The sequence below is a fragment of the Salvelinus alpinus genome, chromosome 33, assembly GCF_045679555.1.
Source record: "Salvelinus alpinus chromosome 33, SLU_Salpinus.1, whole genome shotgun sequence".
Lineage (NCBI taxonomy): Eukaryota > Metazoa > Chordata > Actinopteri > Salmoniformes > Salmonidae > Salvelinus > Salvelinus alpinus.
This window is the reverse complement of record NC_092118.1, coordinates 8,051,178-8,073,526: the sequence shown is the minus strand read 5'-3', so window position 1 is coordinate 8,073,526 and position 22,349 is coordinate 8,051,178. Positions and strand designations below refer to the sequence as shown.

The 22,349-nt window shown below is 42.0% G+C and overlaps 1 protein-coding gene across 1 annotated transcript; it reads right to left on the bottom strand.

The window, feature by feature from the left end:
- Positions 1-154: 154 nt before the first annotated feature.
- Positions 155-21,264, bottom strand: LOC139562996 (putative palmitoyltransferase ZDHHC13). The gene is made up of 17 exons (XM_071381219.1): positions 21,130-21,264; positions 16,441-16,658; positions 6,857-6,979; positions 6,374-6,451; positions 5,428-5,572; positions 5,220-5,284; positions 4,888-5,050; positions 4,498-4,623; positions 4,065-4,198; positions 3,368-3,468; positions 2,648-2,772; positions 2,402-2,464; positions 2,124-2,217; positions 1,813-1,896; positions 1,545-1,702; positions 985-1,082; positions 155-656 (listed from the first exon to the last, which is right to left on the bottom strand). The coding sequence occupies exons 1-17, from the start codon at positions 21,151-21,153 to the stop codon at positions 521-523; spliced, it is 1,935 nt and encodes a 644-aa protein (XP_071237320.1). The 5' UTR covers positions 21,154-21,264; the 3' UTR covers positions 155-520.
- Between the last annotated feature and the right edge of the window lie 1,085 nt (positions 21,265-22,349).

The window sequence follows — 22,349 nt, the reverse complement described above, 5'->3', positions numbered from 1 at the left end:
ACTGCTCTAGAGAAAGCACAGTACGCACCAATAAGAACAGTTCAATGACTGACAAACCAATGTGAGGCTTTGCTTAAACTGTCTACAGCGTTGGTCCTTCAATCTAAAAAACACTCACTTACAGCCTCTTGCGAACACTGTAAAAACAGACACGTTTTAAAAAACATTCTTTATAAAAAAACACATCAAAATATAACAATTTATATATTTTTTTAAACAATGACTAACTTAATATACAATTTAAGCCATAAAGGCTAATTCGACTTGGCACAAATGATAAATTTCAGATTTGCATTTTTCCCCCTCATTAATATATACCAGTTCAAGGCAGCAGCAGTCTGTAGCAAAAGAAAACGCATAAAATAAAGTCAGAACAACTTCCTCCATGCCATTTCCCTTTATAGTGGTGTTTCTTCACAGGCAGTCCAAAATATATAAAATATTTTTTTTAAATAAACAAGCTTCATCTGTTTGGTCCAGAACGATAGTGGATCCAGGTCCTAGCTGCCCCCCTGTGGGGTCAGACGATGTCGGGCTGGCCGAACATGTGGTCTCGGCCGGGTGGGTACTGCTGGGTCCAGTCGACCGTGGCGGGCTTGGACAGCCCACAGCAACGCAGCTGGAAGAACGACACAAGGTTCCGCACCACACCCAAACTATGGAGGGAGAGAGAGAAATGAGAGTAATGGAGAAAGAGAGAAGCACTGGCCTACAATACTAAATAGTGTGAGGGAATACTGTTTATCGCTTTCAGTCACCAAGTAAACGGAATCGGCAGGCTAGCCTGATGAAGGTTAGCCTATCTTGTCTAGCCATCTTGTCTCAAGAAGGTCCACAATGGAAATAAGTCCCAGACTGTGTGTTATCCTCGATGATTTTACTCATGTGCACGTATGGCTTTTTCAAGTTTTACGTGTGCTTTTTTATTTTTTTAATATATTTTTTTTAAATGGTCAAATTAATAAACCAAAGAAGACCACTTACTTGTAAGGGTTCTGTCTGAGAGAGATGGATTGTGGGAGTTTCCTCTGACGAAGCACCAGGTTTGCAATCTCTGCGTTTGTCAGGCCGTAGAACGCAATCTGTTCAGACACACACATTCTAACTAATATAGAAATGTCACTACGCCTCCAAATCGTCACATTGGCTTTACAAGTCCCTGTCGTTAAAAAAATATATGATAAAACAACGATAAATAATGCATCCGTTGAATATTTCCTCAAAAAGACAACAGAAATAGCAGCTCTCCTCCCAGCCCGGCATCATTAAGGCAGTGAGCAGCATGGGGGACTGCCCCGGGGAAGACACTGCAGCAAGACGGCGTCAACACAGAAGACAACACATCAATCATGAATAATACAAGCAGCGTTTGATTCTGAGCAAATCAAAAAGACACGCGCAGCGTGTAGCTCGAGTGCACATAGTAACGCGGTAGTTTTCTTTCACAGCGTTTCAAGAAGTTATTCAAATACAACATGCATACAGTTGTAGAAGTGGAGGTAGCATTGTAGCATCATATAGCTACTACACAAACACACAATTACCTGGTAGAGCTGTATGACCAGGAGTATGGAAGCCCAGGTGGTATGGAAGAAAGCTAGACAGAAGACACCCAGTACCCAGGAAGAACAGCCCACCAGGGCAGAGATGGCACCCCACACACCCTCCTCCTGGTAGTGCAACGGGCAGTGCTTTGACCAGTCTGGCAACACACACACACGAGAATGTCAGGCAGGAAGACAAGTACATGCGTTAAGAATGTACACAAATAAAGTACTATTGTCTATGTGACCAATTGAGACTGTCACTCACACACGAGACATCCGTAGAACATCCACGCTCCCATCAGGCAGAGATAGAGCAGGAAGAGAACAAAGAAGTGGTGATTCCTGGCACCTGAAGAAAGTAAGAACGGGTGGGAGAAAGAGACAAAGTGGCAAATGATGGCTGTGCATTTGTGTCAGCTAATCTTAAAAGAATACTGCGTTTCCAACTGTTGAAATACTAGCCGACTGCCACTACAACGATTGCATTCCACTACACAACCCTATTAGCGCGTATTGAGCTTTAGTGTAGATTATCCTACAAACTGTATCTATAATTCAGGGTACATTTTTAGTCACCTATGCAGCCATTGATCCAGACGGAGTGATGATCCTGTTTTGCCACGCAGGCGTCACAGGAGAAGCAGTGACTGGCCCTCATAGGCTTCTTCATCTGCATGACCGAAACAAATAAACCAATCAGCATTTCAACATATCACCACATTTCCTAACATGTGAAAGCACGAGCAAACATATTTTTTCATTGGAGGTCATGAGTATCCCTCTATCTCGCTAATAGCTACGGTTGAGTAAACGTGTTGGAATGGAACTGGTCTACTTTGGTCCTTGTGGCTTACCATACAGGAAGTGCAGAAGATCCTGGGGTCCAAGCAGCCCGCCTCTGCCAGCAACACCACATTCTGTAGGCGACACAGAAGACCAACAAGATCCATCACGTCCATGTCATTGAAGTAGATTGGCAGCCAGGTCACATGCCATCTACCCCTCCAGCCAGACCAGGGTAAATGTTGACCCGTCCATAATGTTTTTCTAACAGTCTTTAAAAACCAAAACAACGCCTCTCCCGATGTCCTGCTCCTTACCAGCTTTTTCTCTTCCTCAGTTGCCTTGACGATGCCGGGGTCAGTCCTACAGGAGCGGAGGTAGTAGTAGAGCAGAGCCGTGGCGTTGAACGTGAACAACACCTGTACCGTGGCACTGGGACCATGTAGGGAGATGGGTTAAGGACATAACATCGCACCACATACAGTAGGTGTATTCCAACCTACCCTGGAAGTCACGTTCTACCTGATAATTCAATCGCACCCACCTAGTGTCCCAGGACTAAATAGGTCCCTGATTGGAGGGGAAGAATGAAAAAAACACAAATAAAATGACTGCGGTCCAGATTAGAATTTTATGGGTGTGAAACGTTAACTACTTTAGCACCTAAACCATGATACTGGACTGAGATGGACTTGGTACGAGAGCGCGGCGCAGCGGGAGTGCTGCAGCCTCTCAAGCACATAGCGGCATGGGTAGAAAATACCACCCGAACCCTATACTTTCGCACTGTCTACCCTGTACCCCGCCATCTGATAAAAACCAAGTCCATTTTTTTTTAAATGGACTTGGTTAGGCTGGACTAGAATGGTCTGGACTGAACTAGACGAGATTGAGATTGACTTTCCTAGTCCATGACAGGGGGCTTTTTAGTGTTGATTCAGTACAGTGTTACATGCTGGGTAAGTACAGAACGTAGAGTGCTGCGCTGCGCTGGGTTGGAGTGTGAGTGACAGTAGAGGCCCTGTGTTAAAGGATATCAGGCAGGAAGCACAGGCACCAGGTGACCAGCATCCAGAAGATTGATGCCATGAGAGCTGTAGCAGGAACCAGCGACTGCAGGGCCGGGCTCGCCAACTGCCTGTAAGTGTACACACACACCCACACTTATTATTGTACATGTTATAATATTGTTTCAACTGTTCGCCCGAGTGGCGCAGCGGTCTAAGGCACTGCATCTCAGTGCAAGAGGTGTCACTACAGTCCCTGGTTCGAATCCAGGCTGTGATGAGTCCCATAGGGCGGCGCACAATTGGCCCAGTGTTGTCCGGGTTAGGCCAAATAAGAATTTGTTCTTAACTGACTTGCCTCGTTAAATAAAAGGTTACATTTAAAATGTAAATTAAAAAAAATATCAGTCTTGTATGAAAATGAGTTGCCCCATCAGTGCTCCTAGAGAGTACATCTACTTAATGTCAGCAAACAAGTGCCCAGGGAGATTTGACAGAACCAAGCACGGACAGTATGAATAAAAGCAGGCTACTAGAGTCAGTACGTGAGCGCCATCTTGCGGAGGTCCCATGTAATACCAACAGAGCTCTAGACAAGGGGTGCACTGCGGATCTCTCAATGCATCTCAGTTAACTAGCAGTTGAAGAACACTCATAACAGTTGATCAACCCTAACCACTGTGATGCCGTGTGGTCTCGTCTACGGGCGGCCAATGTGCGTTCTCACCGTTGAGCCAGGTTGACCACAGCCATCACACAGGCCAGCAGAACCCCTTTCAGCAGCCAGGATTCTGAGCTCAAGTCGGCTATCGCTCCCACACTGCCCAGCACAGCAACGCAGAACATAAACTGAAGACACACCTGGAGAAAGACAAGAGCAGAGAGAGAGAGAAATAATCACTTAAATAATCTTGACTGAAGAGAAATACTAAATATTAATTCCAACCACAATGTGAGGGAAACTGCAGCGTTGGCATCTGTTTTAAGCCAAGGTTAATTATTGTTCTCCCTCATGCTGTCACACACACACACACGATACTGGAAATATGGGTCAACATCTCTCATAGGCATTTGTTGAGCATATGAAAGTGTCGTGGCCCACACCCTGTGTGTGTTGACGTAACGTAGGCAGAGGAAAAGTGTGTGCGTGGCGTCCATACCCTGTATCGGTTAACTAGGCGCAGGCAGCGGGAGCTGGAGTGTATCCTCTCCTGCTTGACGTGGTTGAGCATGTGGAGGAGCAGGGGGCTGTGCACCTGGTGGGCCAGGTCTATGGGACTGTGACCCTGAGGAGACAAACACAACACAGTCACAGCATCACACTCACAATCCTTAGTTAACCTCACACACACTATAGTCCATTATATTCACTATAGCAAATAAATACGCACATGTTCATCTTTCTAATACACATGCATCTCAGAGACTTATATGTTAGTAACATCCCGAGTATGATGCAAGCATCGATTTAGTCTATGCTTTTATAACCCCCCCCCCCAGGAGCTCACATTTATGATAGGATTAATTAGTGTGTGTGTGTGAGATCTCACGTTGGCGTTCTCGGCATCCACGCTAGCCCCGGCCTCCAGCAGGATGTGGGCGGCGTCCACGTTTCCCGCCAGCACGGCACAGTGCAGCGGAGAGTTCCTGTTCACTTTGTCCACCGCACTCACCGACGCATTGCACTTCATCAGGAAGTTAGTGGGCTCGGGCCTGCATTAAATGATTGGTTTATTGACTCCCAGATCTCCCCACCTTAACCATGACCTTTCTTAGTAGTACATGACCAAAACAACCTAATAGGCCAGTTATTGTGGACATATGTTATTGTAAGCATACATAGAAAAGAGACAAATAATCATTGGGTTGCAGGGAAACGTACCCAATGATTTTCTGTGCTGCCAACATCAGGGGTGTTTGCCCACTTGAGTCAGGAAGGTCAACTTCCTACAACAGCAAAAAAAAAAGAGAACAAAAAAAAAGAAAAGAGGGCCCTGTTAGACTAAAGAGGGTGAATAAAAGAGAAAGGATGAGAAAGCACAAGACTAAAAGAGAAGGAGAGTGTATGGCTGAGAGAGAAATAGTCTCACTTGTCCCTTGGCCAGGAGGTAAGCTGCTATGGGCATGTGTTGGAAGAGGATTGCCAGATGCAGGCTGCGGTAGCCCTCCCCGTCGGTCACAGATGGGTCGGCTCCGTACCGCAGCAGCTGGATCACCATGGAGAGGTGGCCTTGCCTGTCCACAGACAACCATCCATAAGTCACCAAACCAAATATTGGCACCCTTACTTTTTCCAATGGAGCCGAATGTTCTGTTTTTTTTCTCTTCAAAAGTGGTTGAATTACTATTTTAACCCTGTAAGCACCTACAACTTACCACAATGAGATGGAGCACCACAGTACGAGTCACAATACCCATAAAACCTTGCAGTTCACCATTCATTTTCCCCATAGGGGATTTTAGAAACACTTAAAATAAGGGCTGTGTTTCGTGTAAGCTACCCAGGTGTGACGTTTTGATAACCGTGTAAATCTCTCTAGGACGAGGTGACCTATCGATATATTCGCCTGCATTTACCCCCCAAAAACGAAATGCTAATTAGCTACTAATGTGGTTATCAAAACGTCACGCCAGGGTAAGCCTACACGAAACACAGCCCTTATATTAGGCGCTTCTAAAAATCCCCTATGGGGAAAATGAACCGTGGGAAAACAATTGGAACAATTTCCCTGTTTGGCTCTATTACACAGTAAATGAGAACTTGCCCCCAACCAAATTCATTTGAATAATTTAGTCCAGGCCATTTTTGACTGAAGTGAAGAAAAAATATATATCATAATTTCAGTTTATTTTCTTGGTCGTATGCAGTTGTAAATCAAACAAACAAATAGACTTGTGAACGTCGCAAGTTTTCTATTTAAACTTATCCGAGAAGAAGTAGTAAATCACGTAAGGGTGCCAATATATTTGACCGAAACTGTAAGGGTGGATAGAGAGGGAGAGAGAGGTGACCTTGCCTACCAACAAAGCAATTACCTTATGGCCCAATGCAGGGGTGTGGAGTTCAGGTCACCACCTAGTTGGTCTATGACGGCCCCTTTGGATATATAATACCTATGAAAGAGTATTGAATCTTAAAAACACACCTACCAATGCCTTTGCACAGGAATATTCCGCTTAGCATGGGCTCCTCTTTGGGAATGACGTAGGTTTGTTGTGTGTGAGAAAAAAGTCAACATTCAAAATCTAAAACTACAGTCCTAACCAAATAAAATGGTATTGGTCACACACAGCAGATAGAATACAGTATATACATATTAGATGAGTAATGCAAGATATGTAAACATTATTAAAGTGACATTATTAAAGTGACTAGCGTTCCATTTATTAAAGCGACCAATGATTTCAAGTCTGTATGCATGTAGGCAGCAGCCTCTCTGTGGATATTTAACAGTCAGATGGCCTTGAGATAGAAGCCGTGCTGCACAACCAGACACGTGTTTGATGTCGAGCCCTTACTTGACCACCTCTGCGTGGTTGTTGATGGCTGCCCAGTGTAGGAGGGAGACATTCTCCTTGTCAGGCTGCCTCACATTGTAACCAGCCTCCACCAGTTCCTTACATCGGTCCAGGATACCAAACCTAGAATCCAAATCACGGGGGGGAGAAGATATTGAAAATCGATTCACTCGCACATAGAATACATCTTTCTATCCACCTCTGGAAGGTGTACTGGAATATACACATGAATCAAAAGGAGAACCTGGTACAATAAACAAGGTTACCATTTTTCCAATTTGACAGTAAGCTTCAACATTGTCATATCATATCCATGTACTGACACTAGGGGTCAGTATTTAGTCCTGCTCATAAATTGATGCCATGGCTTTTCTGCATTTGGTCAGAAAAGTTATGCTAGTTATTATCATGCATGACTACAATTACATTTACATGGTCTGGTTGGAGAACAGAGATGTTGAGTTTGAGAGAGAAGTGGCAGGAGGGATGCAGGATTTTCAGAGGAACAAAACAGAACACGTGGTCCTGTGTTGCTCAGTTGGTACAGCATGGCGCTGGCAACGCCAGGGTTGTGGGTTCGATTCCCATGGGGGACCAGTATGAACACTCACTACTGTAAGTCCCTCTGGTTAAAAGCGTCTGCTAAATGACTAAGATGTAAACAAAATATCTGTATAACTCCTCCTCCTATATGACATTATGGTGGGTTAGCTTAGAATTACATTGATAATCCCTTTTTCCTGTGCCATCCAAATTTGTGCATAGCCAAGGTACCATGTTATTAGCTAGCTGGCCTGGTAACGATTCTAAAGGTTGTTTGTTATCAAACCAGAAACTCGCTAGTAGTTTACAACGGCCCGCAACATGGCTTGTAAAATTATATAAATTGTGCGCCAATTCGCGTAGAAAGGGAAGATGGTACAGTAGCTCCGGTAATATAGAGCATTACGTTTGAGTGGTTTGGGCTAAAAAAAAAAAAATCTGTTTTAAGTTATGTAAAAGCGCAAGCGTGACTATCACCGTGCTCCATTTTCCCTATTTGGCAGTGGAACTTAGAGACTGTGTGACAGCGAAGTCCAACTGGCCTGTGTTCTTACAGGAAAAATAAAAAGATAAGTATTCACTTCGCACAACCGCTCCAATAATTAAACAAATGTAACAGAAACACCATCACTCTGCACACCGCAGCTTGTCATCACGGCTAAAATAACATTTTAAAACTGATAGAGATGCGCAGAAACAACGGACGGAGAGAAGTAGCCGATGTGGTTAGGGATGAAGCTGGCTTGCTCACAGCTGTCACACGTGATATATGATGGATTACTCGCTCTGAACTCGGTTTGATATTCTATTTGTAGGACGCATAGGGTTGCATTCTGTGCTCAGGTCATTCAATTTTGATATGAGAAACACACCATCATTTGTTGGTATCAAGGGGATTCGATTAAGCCGGCCCGGGTAGGCATAGTTCGCACCGAGTGAAAAGTGATTGTATTTGTTTTGGAACTGGGCTACCTGCCATGAGCCGGGTGCCCTGTTCGACGGCAAAGTTGGCTTAAAACAAAAGTGATGTAGGTTAAGCACTAGCATTCTGTGTTTTCACAATGCAAAAGTGATTGCTTTTGATAAAAACACCATCTGTCTTCCCAATAAAAACTACACTAAACAAAAAGATAAACGCAACAAGTGTTGGTCCCATGTTTCAGGCGCAGAAACAGTCCAATATAAATAAGGCCATACTGATAAATGTAAAAAAAAAATCGTCATCACTCATCTTAAGTGGCACTGACCGCTACTCTTCCCTAACATGCATTTGTCTTCTCTATTTTTCGTCAGGCATAGATATGACAGACAGTTGGTGGTCGGAGCAAGTCTCTGGAGCCGCTGAGGGTGTATTAATCCTGCTATAGGACTCATTGCGGCCAGCACTAGCAGGTAAAACGACCGACTAAAATGAACAAGTCACTCAAAAAAATGAATCATGACTCGAGTCAGTAAAAAGAGTAGTTAGCAAAATCGTTCGTGAACTGCACATCACTACCTGTGCTACAATTCTAGGTTTAGTAATAAAGCAACCACATTTAGAAAGGGTAAATCCATTTGAATTCATTCACTTTCTGACAGCACCCCTTCTGATTTGAATGAAACCTTCCATAGATATTTGCCAATTGTAGAAGTGACTTTTTGGATCCGAATGCCAAAACTTTCAAGAGATACTGGTACTCAAAGTTGACCCATTTTGTATACCCCACCATACCATGAGACATCCATGTATTCGTAACTGGAAATAATAAAACAGTTGAGATTTATATCATTTAAAAGCTTACAAAACAAGATTATCAAACTATTTTACAATATCTTAAATTATACATTTACCTTAAAATGTCAGTTGCAGTATCCAAAAATGTGTGAACTTATATTCGCATAGCTTAGACCCTATTTTACATAATTTGAGTTTTTTTGTGTTGTGCCCGCAATCGATTGAGACATCATGCTCTTTAATACAGGATGAGTGTCATGTTTTGGCTGATAAAATTGACATTTCGACTTTCAAATGGTGTCACCATTCTTGGAGGTCGACATCAGAGAATGTTGACTTGAATGGAAATATCTGTTTTAAATTATACTGTCCATCTTCCTTAGGAAAGATATTGAAATATAGAAAAAAAGAATAGATGTGACCATTTAAAAGTTGACATTCAACGGTGGTTGGATCGTAATTGTGGTAGTAGTTAGAAGTTAAATTGTCAATAATAATTTTAAAAAATGTCAATAGTGTACCAGCTAAATTTCAGTGGTCTGGTCAATTCTATTTAAATAGGCAGGTTTCCATTGACACAGGTTTATTCGACAAAAGCAACGTGGCAAAGAAAATCATCGCGACATGTGTAATGGAAACGGCAGATATAGACTACACAATGCATTTGAAACGTATTCAGACCTCATGACTTTTTCCACATTTTGTTACATTACAGCCTTATTCCAAAATGGATTAAATACAAATCCTCAGCAATCTAACAATACCCCATAATGACTAAGCAAAAAACAGGTTTAGAAAGTTTAGCAAATTTAAAAAGAAATAACCCTTATTTACATAAGTATTCAGACCCTTCGCTATGAGACTCGAAACTGAGCTCAGGTGCATCCTGTTTCCAATGATCATCCTTGAGATGTTTCTACAACTTGATTGGAGTCCACCTGTGGTAAATTCAATTGATTGGACATGATTTGGAAAAGGCACACACACCTGTCTATATAAATGGTCCCACAGAGCAAAAACCAAGCCATGACGTCAAAGGAATTGTCCGTTGAGCTCCGAGACAGGATTGTGTCGAGGCACAGATCTGGGGAAGGGTACCAAAACATTTCTGCAGCATTGAAGGTCCCCAAGAACACAGTGGCCTCCATTCTTAAAATGGAAGTTTGGAACCACCAAGACTTTTCGTAGAGCTGGATGCCCAGCCAAACCTGAGCAATCAGGGGAGAAGGGCCTTGGTCAGGGAGGTGACCAAGAACCCGATGGTCACTCTGACAGAGCTCCAGAGTTCCGCTGTGGAAATGGGAGAAACTTCCAGAAGGACAACCATCTCTGCAGCACTCCACCAATCAGGCCTTTATGGTAGAGTGTCCAGACAGAAGCCACTCCTCAGTAAAATGCACATGACAGCCCGCTTGGAGTTTGCCAAGAGGCACCTAACAAAGTACTGCTTCAACAAAGTACTGAGTAAAGGGTCTGAATACTTATGTTAATGTGATAGCTAATTTATATAAAAAAAAAAAATAACATTTCTAAAAAACAGTTTTTGTTTTGTCATTATGGGGTATTGTGTGTAGATTGATGGGAAAAAATTGCCTTATTCTAAAATTGATTCAATTGTAAACGTAACAAAAAAAAAGTCAAGGGGTCTGAATACTTTCTGAAGGCACTGTCTGTTTCATGTCTCTGTTAGCTCGCAAAAAGCCATAATTGATAAAATGCAATAATTGACTAATATTTGACATTCTAATTCTCATCTGCTAATGTATCACAATGGTCCATGCCATCTGGTCCATGCCATGGTGAAACTTTGCACTCTGAAATAATTGGATGGTGAACCTCCCCAGACAACCAAAAAAGCAACCCAAAGCAGCCTGAATTCAAAATTTATGTATTTTTTTTTCTTTCATTCACCCATCTACACACACCATCTACACACAATACCCCACAATGACAAAGTGCAAACATGTTTTTATTCAACCCTGACTCAATACTTTGTAGAAACCCATTTAGCAGCGATTACAGCTGAGTATTTCTGGGTAAGTCTAAGAGCTTTCCTCACCTGGATTGTGCAACATTTGCCCTATATTCTTTCAAAATTCTGTCAAATTGGTTGTTGATCATTGCTAGACAACCATTTTCAGGTCTTGCCATAGATTTTCAAATCAAAACTATAACTCGGTCACTCAGGAACATTCACTGTCTTCTTGGTAAGTGTCATGACGTTGGCCTGGGGGTAGGTTTATGACAGTCATAAATACCTCTCCCCCCCTTTTTCCTCTCTCTACCCTACTGATGTGACATTTGAAAATCCTTTGGTTAACATAGAGATTCTGGGAACATCAGAAGGTGGGGGGAAATTAACTATATTCTGGTAATCCGACCAATTGAACATATGCGGTGGTACTTAATGAATATGATGTCAGTTCGGTTGTCATCTGAGACATTCCCATCAATAATAGGAGTACATAAACTCTACAGTGGAAAGTCTGCACATTGTAGTTATCAGATTCACATGGAATTGTTGTTCAATTTAAATGTTTGAATATAAAATGATTGGTGAAGAGATTAAATGTCATTTTAGCTTCCAAATGAGAGATTTGGGTTTTCATAAGGTTAGGGCTCTGCTCAATCAGTGGCCCGCCCCTGTGAAGAGACATGGGTTATAAAACTTTTCAAGCACACCCTTCTCGCTCCACTATATAAAGCCTTGACGAAAATGTAACCTCCTGTTCCAAGTACGTGAGGTCTGCAGCCTCTGCGTTAAAAGGACTAACATGTCAACTACAGAACTAAGCCAACCTCAGCGTGAGCTTTGGTTGCGAATGGTATGAACTTTGAACTCTTATTCACTACAGAAGTGATACCTCCTAGCCGTTGAGTTAGCAACAGCAGCTGCAAACGTGGGCTAGGAAAGAACAGACAGAGTATCCCGTCTACCACACAACGACGTTACAACAACGTATTCAATTTACCAGCAGATACATTCTTCAAAGGACAAAGGACTCGGTTGGGCAGCACGGCCTTCCATCTACCACCAACCTACCGAAGCGCAGCTCAGAGTAAATATTTATTGCATTTTCCTTTTCCAAATGGGCGGTAATTTAGAATGCATAAGATACTGTATTTACGATAGCATGACTGGTACCTTTGTTCCTCAAGTCTTCCCGCTCTTTCACTCAAACCCAGCCCCCTTTTCTTTTGTGTAACCAGCTGTCATATCTGTTCTGTCCGCTAGGGACGTTTTCCTTTATGACTTCATTTGTAATCAAGGTACGATTCATTCTGTGTATATGTAATTCTGTGTGATTAGTTAGGTATTTAGTAAATAAATAATTAAACCCAATTTTGTATTGCTGATTCAACTTGTTAGCCAGGGTTCGCGAAGATATCTGAAAGTTGTAAATTCTTGGTTGAGACTGAAATAAGGTGACGATTAATATTGACTGCTATTGATGTAAAATATTACTAGGTCTTTAAGAGTTTATTCGGAAGATAACTGCTCTATAAATATTATTTCGTGGTGCCCCGACTCTCTAGTTAATTACATTTACATGATTAGCTCAATCAGGTAATATTAATTACGGAGAAAGGATTTTATAGAATAGCATGTCATATCACTTAATCCGGCATAGCCAAAGACACGACATATGTAAGCAACTGCAGTGTAGATTTGGCCTTGTGCTTTAGGTTATTGTCCTGCTGAAAGGTGAATTCATCTCCCAGTGTCTGGTGGAAAGCAGACTGAACCAGGTTTTCCTCTAGGATTTTGCCTGTGCTTAGCTCCATACCATTTCATCCTGAAAGACTTCTCAGTCCTTAACTATTACAAGCATACCCATAATATGATGCAGCCACCACTATACTTGAAAATATGGAGAGTGGTACTCAGTAATGTGTTGTATTGGATTTGGCCCAAACATTTATTTTATTTAGGACAAAAAGTGAATTGCTTTGCTACATGTTTTACAGTACTACTTTAGTGCCTTGTTGCATGTTTTGTAATATTTTGTATTCTGTACAGGCTTCCTTCTTTTTACTCTGTCAATTATGTTAGTATTGTGGAGTAACAACAATCTTGTTGATCCATCCTCCATTTTCTCCTATCACAGCCATTAAACTCTGTAACTAATTTAAAGTCACCATTGGCCTCATGGTGAAATCCCTGAGCGGTGTCCTTCCTCTCCGTCAACTGAGTTAGGAAGGACGCCTGTATCTTTGTAGTGACTTGGTGTATTGATACACCATCCAAAGTGTAATTAATAACTTCAACATGCGCAAAGGGATATTCAATGTCTGCTTTTTATTTTTACCTATCTACCAATAGGTGCTCTTCTTTGTGAGGCATTGGAAAACATCACTGGTCTTTATGGTTGAATCAGTGTTTCAATTTCACTGCTCGACTGATGGACCTTACAGATAATTGTATGTGTGGGGTACAGAGATGAGGTAGTCATTCACCTTAAACCCTATTATTGCACACAGAGTGAGCCCATGCAACTTATGAGTCCTGTTCAATGACTACAACTCAGTTTAACACCATAGTGCTCTCAAAAGTCATCGCTAAACTAAGGAACCTGGGATTAATTGCCTCCCAACTGGATCCTGAACTTCCTGATACCACCTGGGGGTGGCCTAAGGGTAAGCAACAACACATCCGCCACGCTGATCCTTAACACGGGGGCCCCTCAGGGGTGCGTGATTAGTCTCCTCCTGTACTCCCTGTTCACCCACGACTGCGTGGCCAAGCACGATTCCAACACCATCATTAAGTTTGCCGACGACAACAGTGGTAGGCATGATCACCGACAATGATGAGACAGCCTATAGGGAGGAGGTCAGAGACCTGGAAGTGTGGTGCCAGGTCAACAACCTCTATCTCAACGTGATCAAGACAAAGGAGCTGATCATGAACTACAGGAAAAGGAGGGCCGAGCACGCCCCCATTAACATCGACAGGGCTGTGGTGGTGCAGGTCGAGAGCTTCAAGTTCCTTGGTGTCCACATCACCAAAATAAATGTCATGGTCCAAACACACAAATAGTAGTAAAGAGGACATGACAACAACTATTACCTCTCAGGAGACTGAAAACATTTGGCATGGGTCCTCAGATCCTCAAAAAGTTCCACAGCTAGACCATCAAGAGCATGTTGACTGGTTGCATCACCGCCTGGTATAGCAACTACTCGGCATCCGACTGCAAGGCGCTACAGAGGGTAGTGCGTACAGCCCATTACGTCACTGGGGCCAAGCTTCCTGCCATCCAGGACCTCTATACTAGGCAGCGTCAGAGGAAGAACCTAAAAATTGTCCAAGACTCCAGCCACCCTAGACAGACTGTTCGCTCTGCTACCGCACGGCAAGCGGTACCAGAGCGCCAAGTCTAGGTCCAAAATGCTCCTTAACAGGTTTTACCCCCAAGCCATAAGACAGCTGAACAGTTCATTAAATGGCTACCCAGACTATTTGCATTGAACCCCGCACATTGGCTCTGTACCGGTACCCCCTGTATATAGCCTCATTAATGTTTTTTTTTTTTTTTTCTTACTTTAGTTTATTTAGTAAATATTTTCTTAACTCTTATTTTTCTTACAACATTTTTGTTTAAGGGCTTGTAAGTAAGCATTTCACAGTAAAGTCTACACCCGTTGTATTTGGCGCATGTGACAAAACATTTTTTTAAGCACATTTTTACTCCTGCGCTTATTTAGGCTTGCCATAACAAAAGGGGTTGAATACTTACTGAATCAATACTTTCAGCTTTTCATTTGTTATTAATTTGTACACAATTCTAAAAAGACAATTCCACTGACATTATGGGGTATTGTGTGTAGCCCAGTGACAAAAAAATCTCAACGTAATTAATTTTAGATTCAGGCTAACCCCCCAAAATTGAAAAAAAGTCAAGGGGTATTAATACTTTCTGAAGGCATTGTAGATGGGAGGGCATACAGGCTGTCGCCAATTTATTAACACGTAATTTGCCTAAATAAGTAATGGAAACACTTCAACCACTACATTTTTATCCGACATTGTAGGTTTTTGCAAAATAGTGTTTTTTTTGTAGGTGTGAAGTCATTACGGTCAACTGTCTTAATCAACACAAGACAGTTCATTTCCTGCTAGGGTGTGTTTCCATTTATCACATCTACGCGAGCTTTCTAAATGTCAAAATAAAAAATATGCACTGCACAAGTTAATGGAAACCGCTAATGATTGAAATGACACCCACCCTGTATTCAAGAGCATGTGTCTCAACCGATGGCGGGCACAACACACAAACCTCAGATGATGTAAAGTAAGGTCTAAGCGTCAACATGTTTACGCATTTATCTTAAGGTTAATGGCACAATTGTTCATTTTTTTGGTCATTTATTTAAAAAATAATGACAGCCCTGTTTGTAAGCTTTTAAACTATAATCAAACTACATTTTCCAGTGATGAAGACATGGATGTCTCATGGTATGGTATGCAAAATGGGTCAACTTTGAGAACCTTTATCTCCTGAATGTTCTGGCATTCAGGTCCAAAAAGTCACTTTCTGACCACTTCTTCCATGGGCAAACATGTATGGTAACTTTTGTTTAAATAAAAAGAAAGGTATGCTGTCAAAAAGTGATTGAATTAAAAATGGATTTACCCCATAGTTAATCCCGCGCTTCCTCCAATGCATATAACTGTTCTGTGGGTTATTACACAGATGTGAAGTAGACTGAAGAAAAATTAAGTTAGCTGAGGCAAGTGGGTGGTAATGTTAGTTTGCCAACTTAAATGCTAACGTAGTTAGCGAGCTAAAGTCAGCTAGGTAGCTAATGTCAGGTAGCTAACGTTAATAACTTCCGTGTGTAATTTGTGCTATTGAAACATACACAACTATAATTTGCGTCCATCAACTATATTCACAGCATCATTTCGAATACAGGTTGCATTCCAAAATTCCCAGTAAGGAAACGAGTTTGTTGTGTGGAGTGCGTGATGACACAGCCACCAGAGAAGGTGATCACACAGGGAGAAGATCTGTTTGTGCGTGCCACCCCCCAAAGTTTTTACGGATCTACACGATTCACGTGGATGAATATTGCCGGGAAGAGTGACGTGTTCACATCCCTGAAAGCAATTCAGTCCTCAGAAATGCCATTTAGCCTGAAGGCAAAGTAGTAAGCACAACAATCTGATCCCTACTGCTTTATGGATCTCCAGGGGGGGATTTCAGATGAAATCCTATTATCCATATAGTGCACTAATTCTGAGCTATGGAGCAGAACAATTTTACTGTGTGGCCATTAAATAGGGCTTCGTATGAGACACAACAGAGGTGAATCTTACTGTGTTGCCGTGACAATGTCCCAGCTGCTGCTGTCATCCATATGCGACCGTTTCTTGGGCTGCTGAGTGTGATCTATCTGGTCAGCTCTTGGGCCAAACTGGCCATGGAAAGCAGGCATGAATCCGTGCGCCATCCTACTGCCGTGATCCCCGAATCCATGCACCGCAGGCACATGCGAGTCACCCCCGTGGCCATGGCAACTGTCATGGTTGTGACCCTGTAAAATATACACACAAAAAAGAGAGCGAGAATGGGCACAGTATCAACTATGGATGGGAATTCTCAATTCTGGTGAGTTTGCCTGACTTGCAAATAGATGGTATGCAGTGATTGACATTAAGGGTTGGTCTACTGCCGTGGGGAATTGACTACTATAATTTCTCATTGTGGCCAATTCAAATTGCAGAAATTCTGTTACCCATTTGGTAGCAGAATTTAGGTTTTAAAATCACTTAATTCATAAACAAAATTGATATCAGTAAAAACCCTAATTGATAGGTCTACTTTGTTATTTCTGCGAAATGTCGTTATCCTCCCTCATGAGGGAGAGAAATAAGGAACTATCTTAAAGATACAGTTAGTGGGTTTTTGGTTAATAGAATCTCAAGGCACAAGGCAATGTTTCTTAAACTTACAGAAGGCAAATAATTTCATCAAAACGAAATATAAGTGTTGATATTAGTTGCCAGGGGTCTTTACTTCAACATTATTGTGGTGTATTTCTAATACCTTAAGACTTTCTGGTAGATGGAAAGGCTATCCCAAAACCCTTCAATTAAATGTTAACTAAACTCAGCAAAAAAAAAAAAAGATACGCCCTCTGTCAACTGCGTTTATTTTCAGCAAACTTAAACATGTGTCAATATTTGTATGAACATAACAAGATTCAACAACTGAGACATAAACTGAACAAGTTCCACAGACATGTGACTAACAGAAATGGAATAATGTGTCCCTGAACAAAGGGGGGGGTAAAAATCAAAAGTAACAGTCAGTATCTGGTGTGGCCACCAGCTGCATTAAGTACTACAGTGCATCTCCCCCTCATCGACTGCACCAATTCTTGCTGTGAGATGTTACCTCACTCTTCCCGGACATTTTGGGGGGGGAATGGCCCCAGCCCTCACCCTCCGATCCAACAGGTCCCAGACGTGCTCAATGGGATTGAGATCCGGGCTCTTCGCTGGTCATGGCAGAACACTGACATTCCTGTCTTGCAGGAAATCACGCACAGAACGAGCAGTATGGCTGGTGGCATTGTCATGCTGGAGGGTCATGTCAGGATGAGCCTGCAGGAAGGGTACCACATGAGGGAGGAGGATGTCTTCCCTGTAAACGCACAGCGTTGAAATTGCCTGCAATGACAACAAGCTCAGTTCGATGATGCTGTGACACACCACCCCAGACCATGATGGACCCTTCACCTCCAAATCGATCCCGCTCCAGAGTACAGTCCTCGGTGTAACGCTCATTCCTTCGACGATAAACGCGAATCCGACCATCACACCTGGTGAGACAAAACCGCGACTCGTCAGTGAAGAGCACTTTTTGCCAGCCCTGTCTGGTACCAGCGACGATGGGTTTGTGCCCATAGGCGACGTTGTTGCCGGTGATGTCTGGTGAGGACCTGCCTTACAACAGGCCTACAAGCCCTCAGTCCAGCCTCTCTCAGCCTATTGCGGACAGTCTGAGCACTGATGGAGGGATTGTGCGTTCCTGGTGTAACTCGGGCAGTTGTTGTTGCCATCCTGTACCTGTCCCGCAGGTGTGATGTTCGGATGTACCGATCCTGTGCAGGTGTTGTTACACGTGGTCTGCCACTGCGAGGACGATCAGCTGTTCGTCCGGTCTCCCTGTAGCACTGTCTTAGGTGTCTCATAGTACGGACATTGCAATTTATTTCCCTGGCCACATCTGCAGTCCCCATGCCTCCTTGCAGCATGCCTAAGGCACGTTCATGGAGATGAGCAGGGACCCTGGGAATCTTTCTTTCTGTGTTTTTCAGAGTCAGTAGAAAGGCCTCTTTAGTGTCACTAGTTTCCTTAACTATGACCTTAATTGCCTACCGTCTGTTAGCTGTTAGTGTCTTAACGACTGTGCATGTTCATTAATTGTTTATGGTTCATCGAACACGCATGGGAAACAGTGTTTAAACCCTTTACAATGAAGATCTGTGAAGTTATTTGGATTTCTACAAATGATCTTTGAAAGACAGGGTCCTGAAAATAGGACGTTTCTTTTTTTGCTGAGTTTAGCTACAAAAGTAGCCCATGCCCACCTTACAGAATGATATCATGATTATTTGCGTCAATCCATTTGTTTTGCTAACTCTCTCTCATGTGTGCTACAGAAACCAAACAGTGCTAGGTGCCTGCAGTTGAATTAAAGGTACACTCAAAAATGAATTTCTTAGATTTTTTCCAGACCTCAAAAGTGTTCTCCTGATGTGGTTTATGCATTGTTGTGGACTAAGAACATTCCATTTTGTAGTTTCTTTTATTAAAAAAGTGTGACTGAAAATGTTTTGGAAAAATCTGAAACCTGTGAATTTCAGTCTCATTTATCTATTTTAATAATAGAAAATGTTGAGTATACCCACTTCTCCAGGCACCACTAAACCACTGGCTGTAACATTGTCAATATTATGGGATGAAGAAGCAGCATAATCTGGCATATTAATTACAGTATTTGTGAGGAAGAAAAGGCCTCCCCAGTTGGCAATGAGCATTCTACAGGCAGGCAGCCTTCCAAAGTGATAGAGTGTGGTGCAGACAGACCATGCTTTCTCGCTGCATACAAGTAGATGGGCCGTATGACTGCTTGCTCTGGACACCAGAGAAGTGACATGGTATCCCTACTTGATATTGAATGCTAACAATGACTTGCTGTACAGTTATTGGATCGGGTGTCAAATTGTAGGGAGAGGATTACCATAAATAAATATTCAGCTCCAAAAATGGTTTGGTAAATCTAAATATAAACGGTTTACTTTGCAAACTCACCAGCAATGAGGGATCAAGCAGAGTATGTGAGTAGAGTTAAGCGGTCGGAAATCCCACTCAAAACTCCATTCCAACCGCTCGTCTTAAAACCACTCACTCCAAATCTGCTAAAAACATCTGCTTCATTCATTTATATAAAAAAAATATATATAAAAAAAAAAATCACCATTTAACCAACACCCATCTATTTTTGTGACTAACCGGACCTACCATTTGGTTTTGAAGTATTGAAACCAAACCATATGATTTTAATAAACATGAAAAGGTGACTAAGAAACACTCATAATTTCAAATAGGCTACATGTAGTATTAAACAGCATATAAACACTAAATAGGTCAGGAGCCAGACAGGTAGCCAGCTTAGGAACGAATATGAATTATTTAGGCTATATTTTTGCCTATTTAAATTATTTCAAGGCTATAGCCTACAAATAAATACATTGTGAAGCATTTGCAAGTGCGACACACTAGGCTGGCAGGAACATTAAGCGCTCAGCATTTAAACATTTTGTTGTATGAAATCATGATTGGTCTATAAATTGTGCATATAGACTGACTTGTTAGAATTACATAAAAATGAAACCTAAAATGATTAGGCTCAGTCAACAGTGCCTTTGAATTCACTTTTAGAAACATGAGTTTGGCCAGTCTGTAGATTCAGGTGCCTGGAGAGCAGGCCCGCAGCGGAGAATTCCCTCTCACTGTTTGCAGAGCCACTGGGGATGGTGACGTGAGCGCTCCAGCTTTAGGGAAACTTGCTCTGCGCTAGTCAAATTGGGCTCTCACATACTCTGTCTGGCATCAATCAATAATTACTAGCATTGGCCTAATGGTCTTTTGGTATGTAATTTCTTTAAAAGAATTTACTTATGAAACGTGCATTTGAAATTTCTTGTAAAAAAATCATTCTTACACAATCAAAACATGCTGTAGACAAAATAATGAAAAGGGCTGTGTGGTAGTTTCAATAAATATATACGTTTTTTTTCCTTGATTTGATTTTTTTTTGTTTTACTTGTGACTGGACTCTACTCTCACAATACACGATTTGGCCTTGACTCGACCCGTTCTTCCTGGGACACGGACCTAGTTACTCGAACAATAGTGACTTGATCCCACCAGTTATCAGACCTAGCTAAACTGGTTACTGCAGCTTTGTTAGGAAGTTAGCTAACTAGCTACCTAATACAGTTTACCAGTTCTACGACACATATCCATCTATTAAAACAAATAAAATAATTAACTTGGCAAGTCAATTAAGAACACATTTGTATTTACAATGACGGCGTCACCGGCAAAACCCGGACGACGCTGGGCCAATTGTGCGCCGCCCTATGGGACTCCCAATCACCGCCGGTTGTGATACAGCTACCTAACCAACCTAGCTAGCTATACTGAATAACGCCAGATGCATAGACGATGACAGTTGTCTGAAACGTCGTTGGTAATCTGACATTACATACCTACTGATCAGTGCCAGTTTAGTTATTTTAACGTTATTAGTTAACTCGCCTTGGCGTGCATGTCTGCTGTCTCTTGTCAATGGCATTTCCCCAAACTTGCTGCCAGTTCAGGAAGCAGCTAACTATCAGTAGCTACATATGCTGGCTATTTTATCACCGCTCTAAATAGAAAACAATGATTCCCTTCCTCTTTAATCAAGAATCACTGTAAAGTTCAACTTACGCCAGTATCTCCCTTCCAATCCATTGTACAGACAGAAATGTGAAGAGAGGACAACGAAAACGTTTTATTTTGCTCGCGAACTTCCTTCCCCTTCGGCCTCAATTTCCTGTATATATGAGCCACAGTATACGTCCCGCCTACAATCCCTCAATTGTATTTTATTAATCGGAATATAGACCCCTTTCTGTGTTTGCAAACATTGCGGCACAAGGGCTATGCGCGCAAATTGGTGGCAGAACAACGGGAGTTCTTATAGAACGCCAGCAACAACAAAAAAAGGCTGTATTTACATCCCACACAGCACACATACATCTCGCCGACGTCCGCCTGACAGCGGTAGCAGGGGCGAAAATCTGATATCAACCTTGGAGGGGACAATTACATTACATTTTCTCAAGAGCAATTCCTGAGGGGGACACCAAAAGTAGTGCTGTAACACATAGCCTACGTTGTAATATGTTAAATGTATATTGAGGAACCATAATTCCTACAACTGAATAATTGATAGGTACAGTAGTTAACTGAATGGTTTAACCAACTTGTTCAAATGTTTAAATCATTATAATACTACTACTAATAATAGTTATAGCAGTGCTCCTTACCAGTCCAGTATGTATGCAGGTATTCGTACTTACAACTAGCAATATCAAGAAAGGCCAGTAGGTAGCAATGGTACTGTACACTGTATGGGTGTAGTTTTCATAAATACAATGAACATGGTGTGATCTCATCTAAAATTATCTCCATTGAGAACCATCACAAAGTTAGTCTCCGTATTGAATTGACCTTTTAATTTGACTTTTTCTGATACATTTATATAGTCATTAAATGTGCCACTGGCCTGAGTCTACTACAATATCTTTACAAGAACAAAAAGCTTAAAATAAGTACAGTTCTAAAAGCAAAATAACTACTTCAATGAAAAACCCAAATAAATCAAACAAAATATCCTTCAGTCAGTGTCTCAACTCTTCAAACAGCAGCTATGGACAAGTATGTCGCACAAAGTATGCAATTTTAAATAAAATAACATGAAATAAATAATTTGTAAGTGTACTGTCGTGTACTGTCATGTACTAAAAACTACTCTCCTCTAGGCTGCTTAGTACCCGCTCATACTGCCCTAGCACAGCTCTAATAGCAGTATTCCGCACAGTCCACCTTGTTGGACATAGGGGTTTCCGGGTGGGCAGATGTGTTTCTTTGGACGTGGCAATTGA

Coding starts and splice junctions, on each gene's coding strand:
- LOC139562996 (XM_071381219.1), bottom strand. CDS start 21,153: ATGGATTGGAAGGGAGATACTGGC. Junction 3,469..4,064: donor GTGGTCAACCTGGCTCAACG/GTGAGAACGCAC, acceptor GTACACTTACAG/GCAGTTGGCGAGCCCGGCCC. Junction 2,773..3,367: donor GTGCCTGTGCTTCCTGCCTG/ATATCCTTTAAC, acceptor CCATCTCCCTAC/ATGGTCCCAGTGCCACGGTA.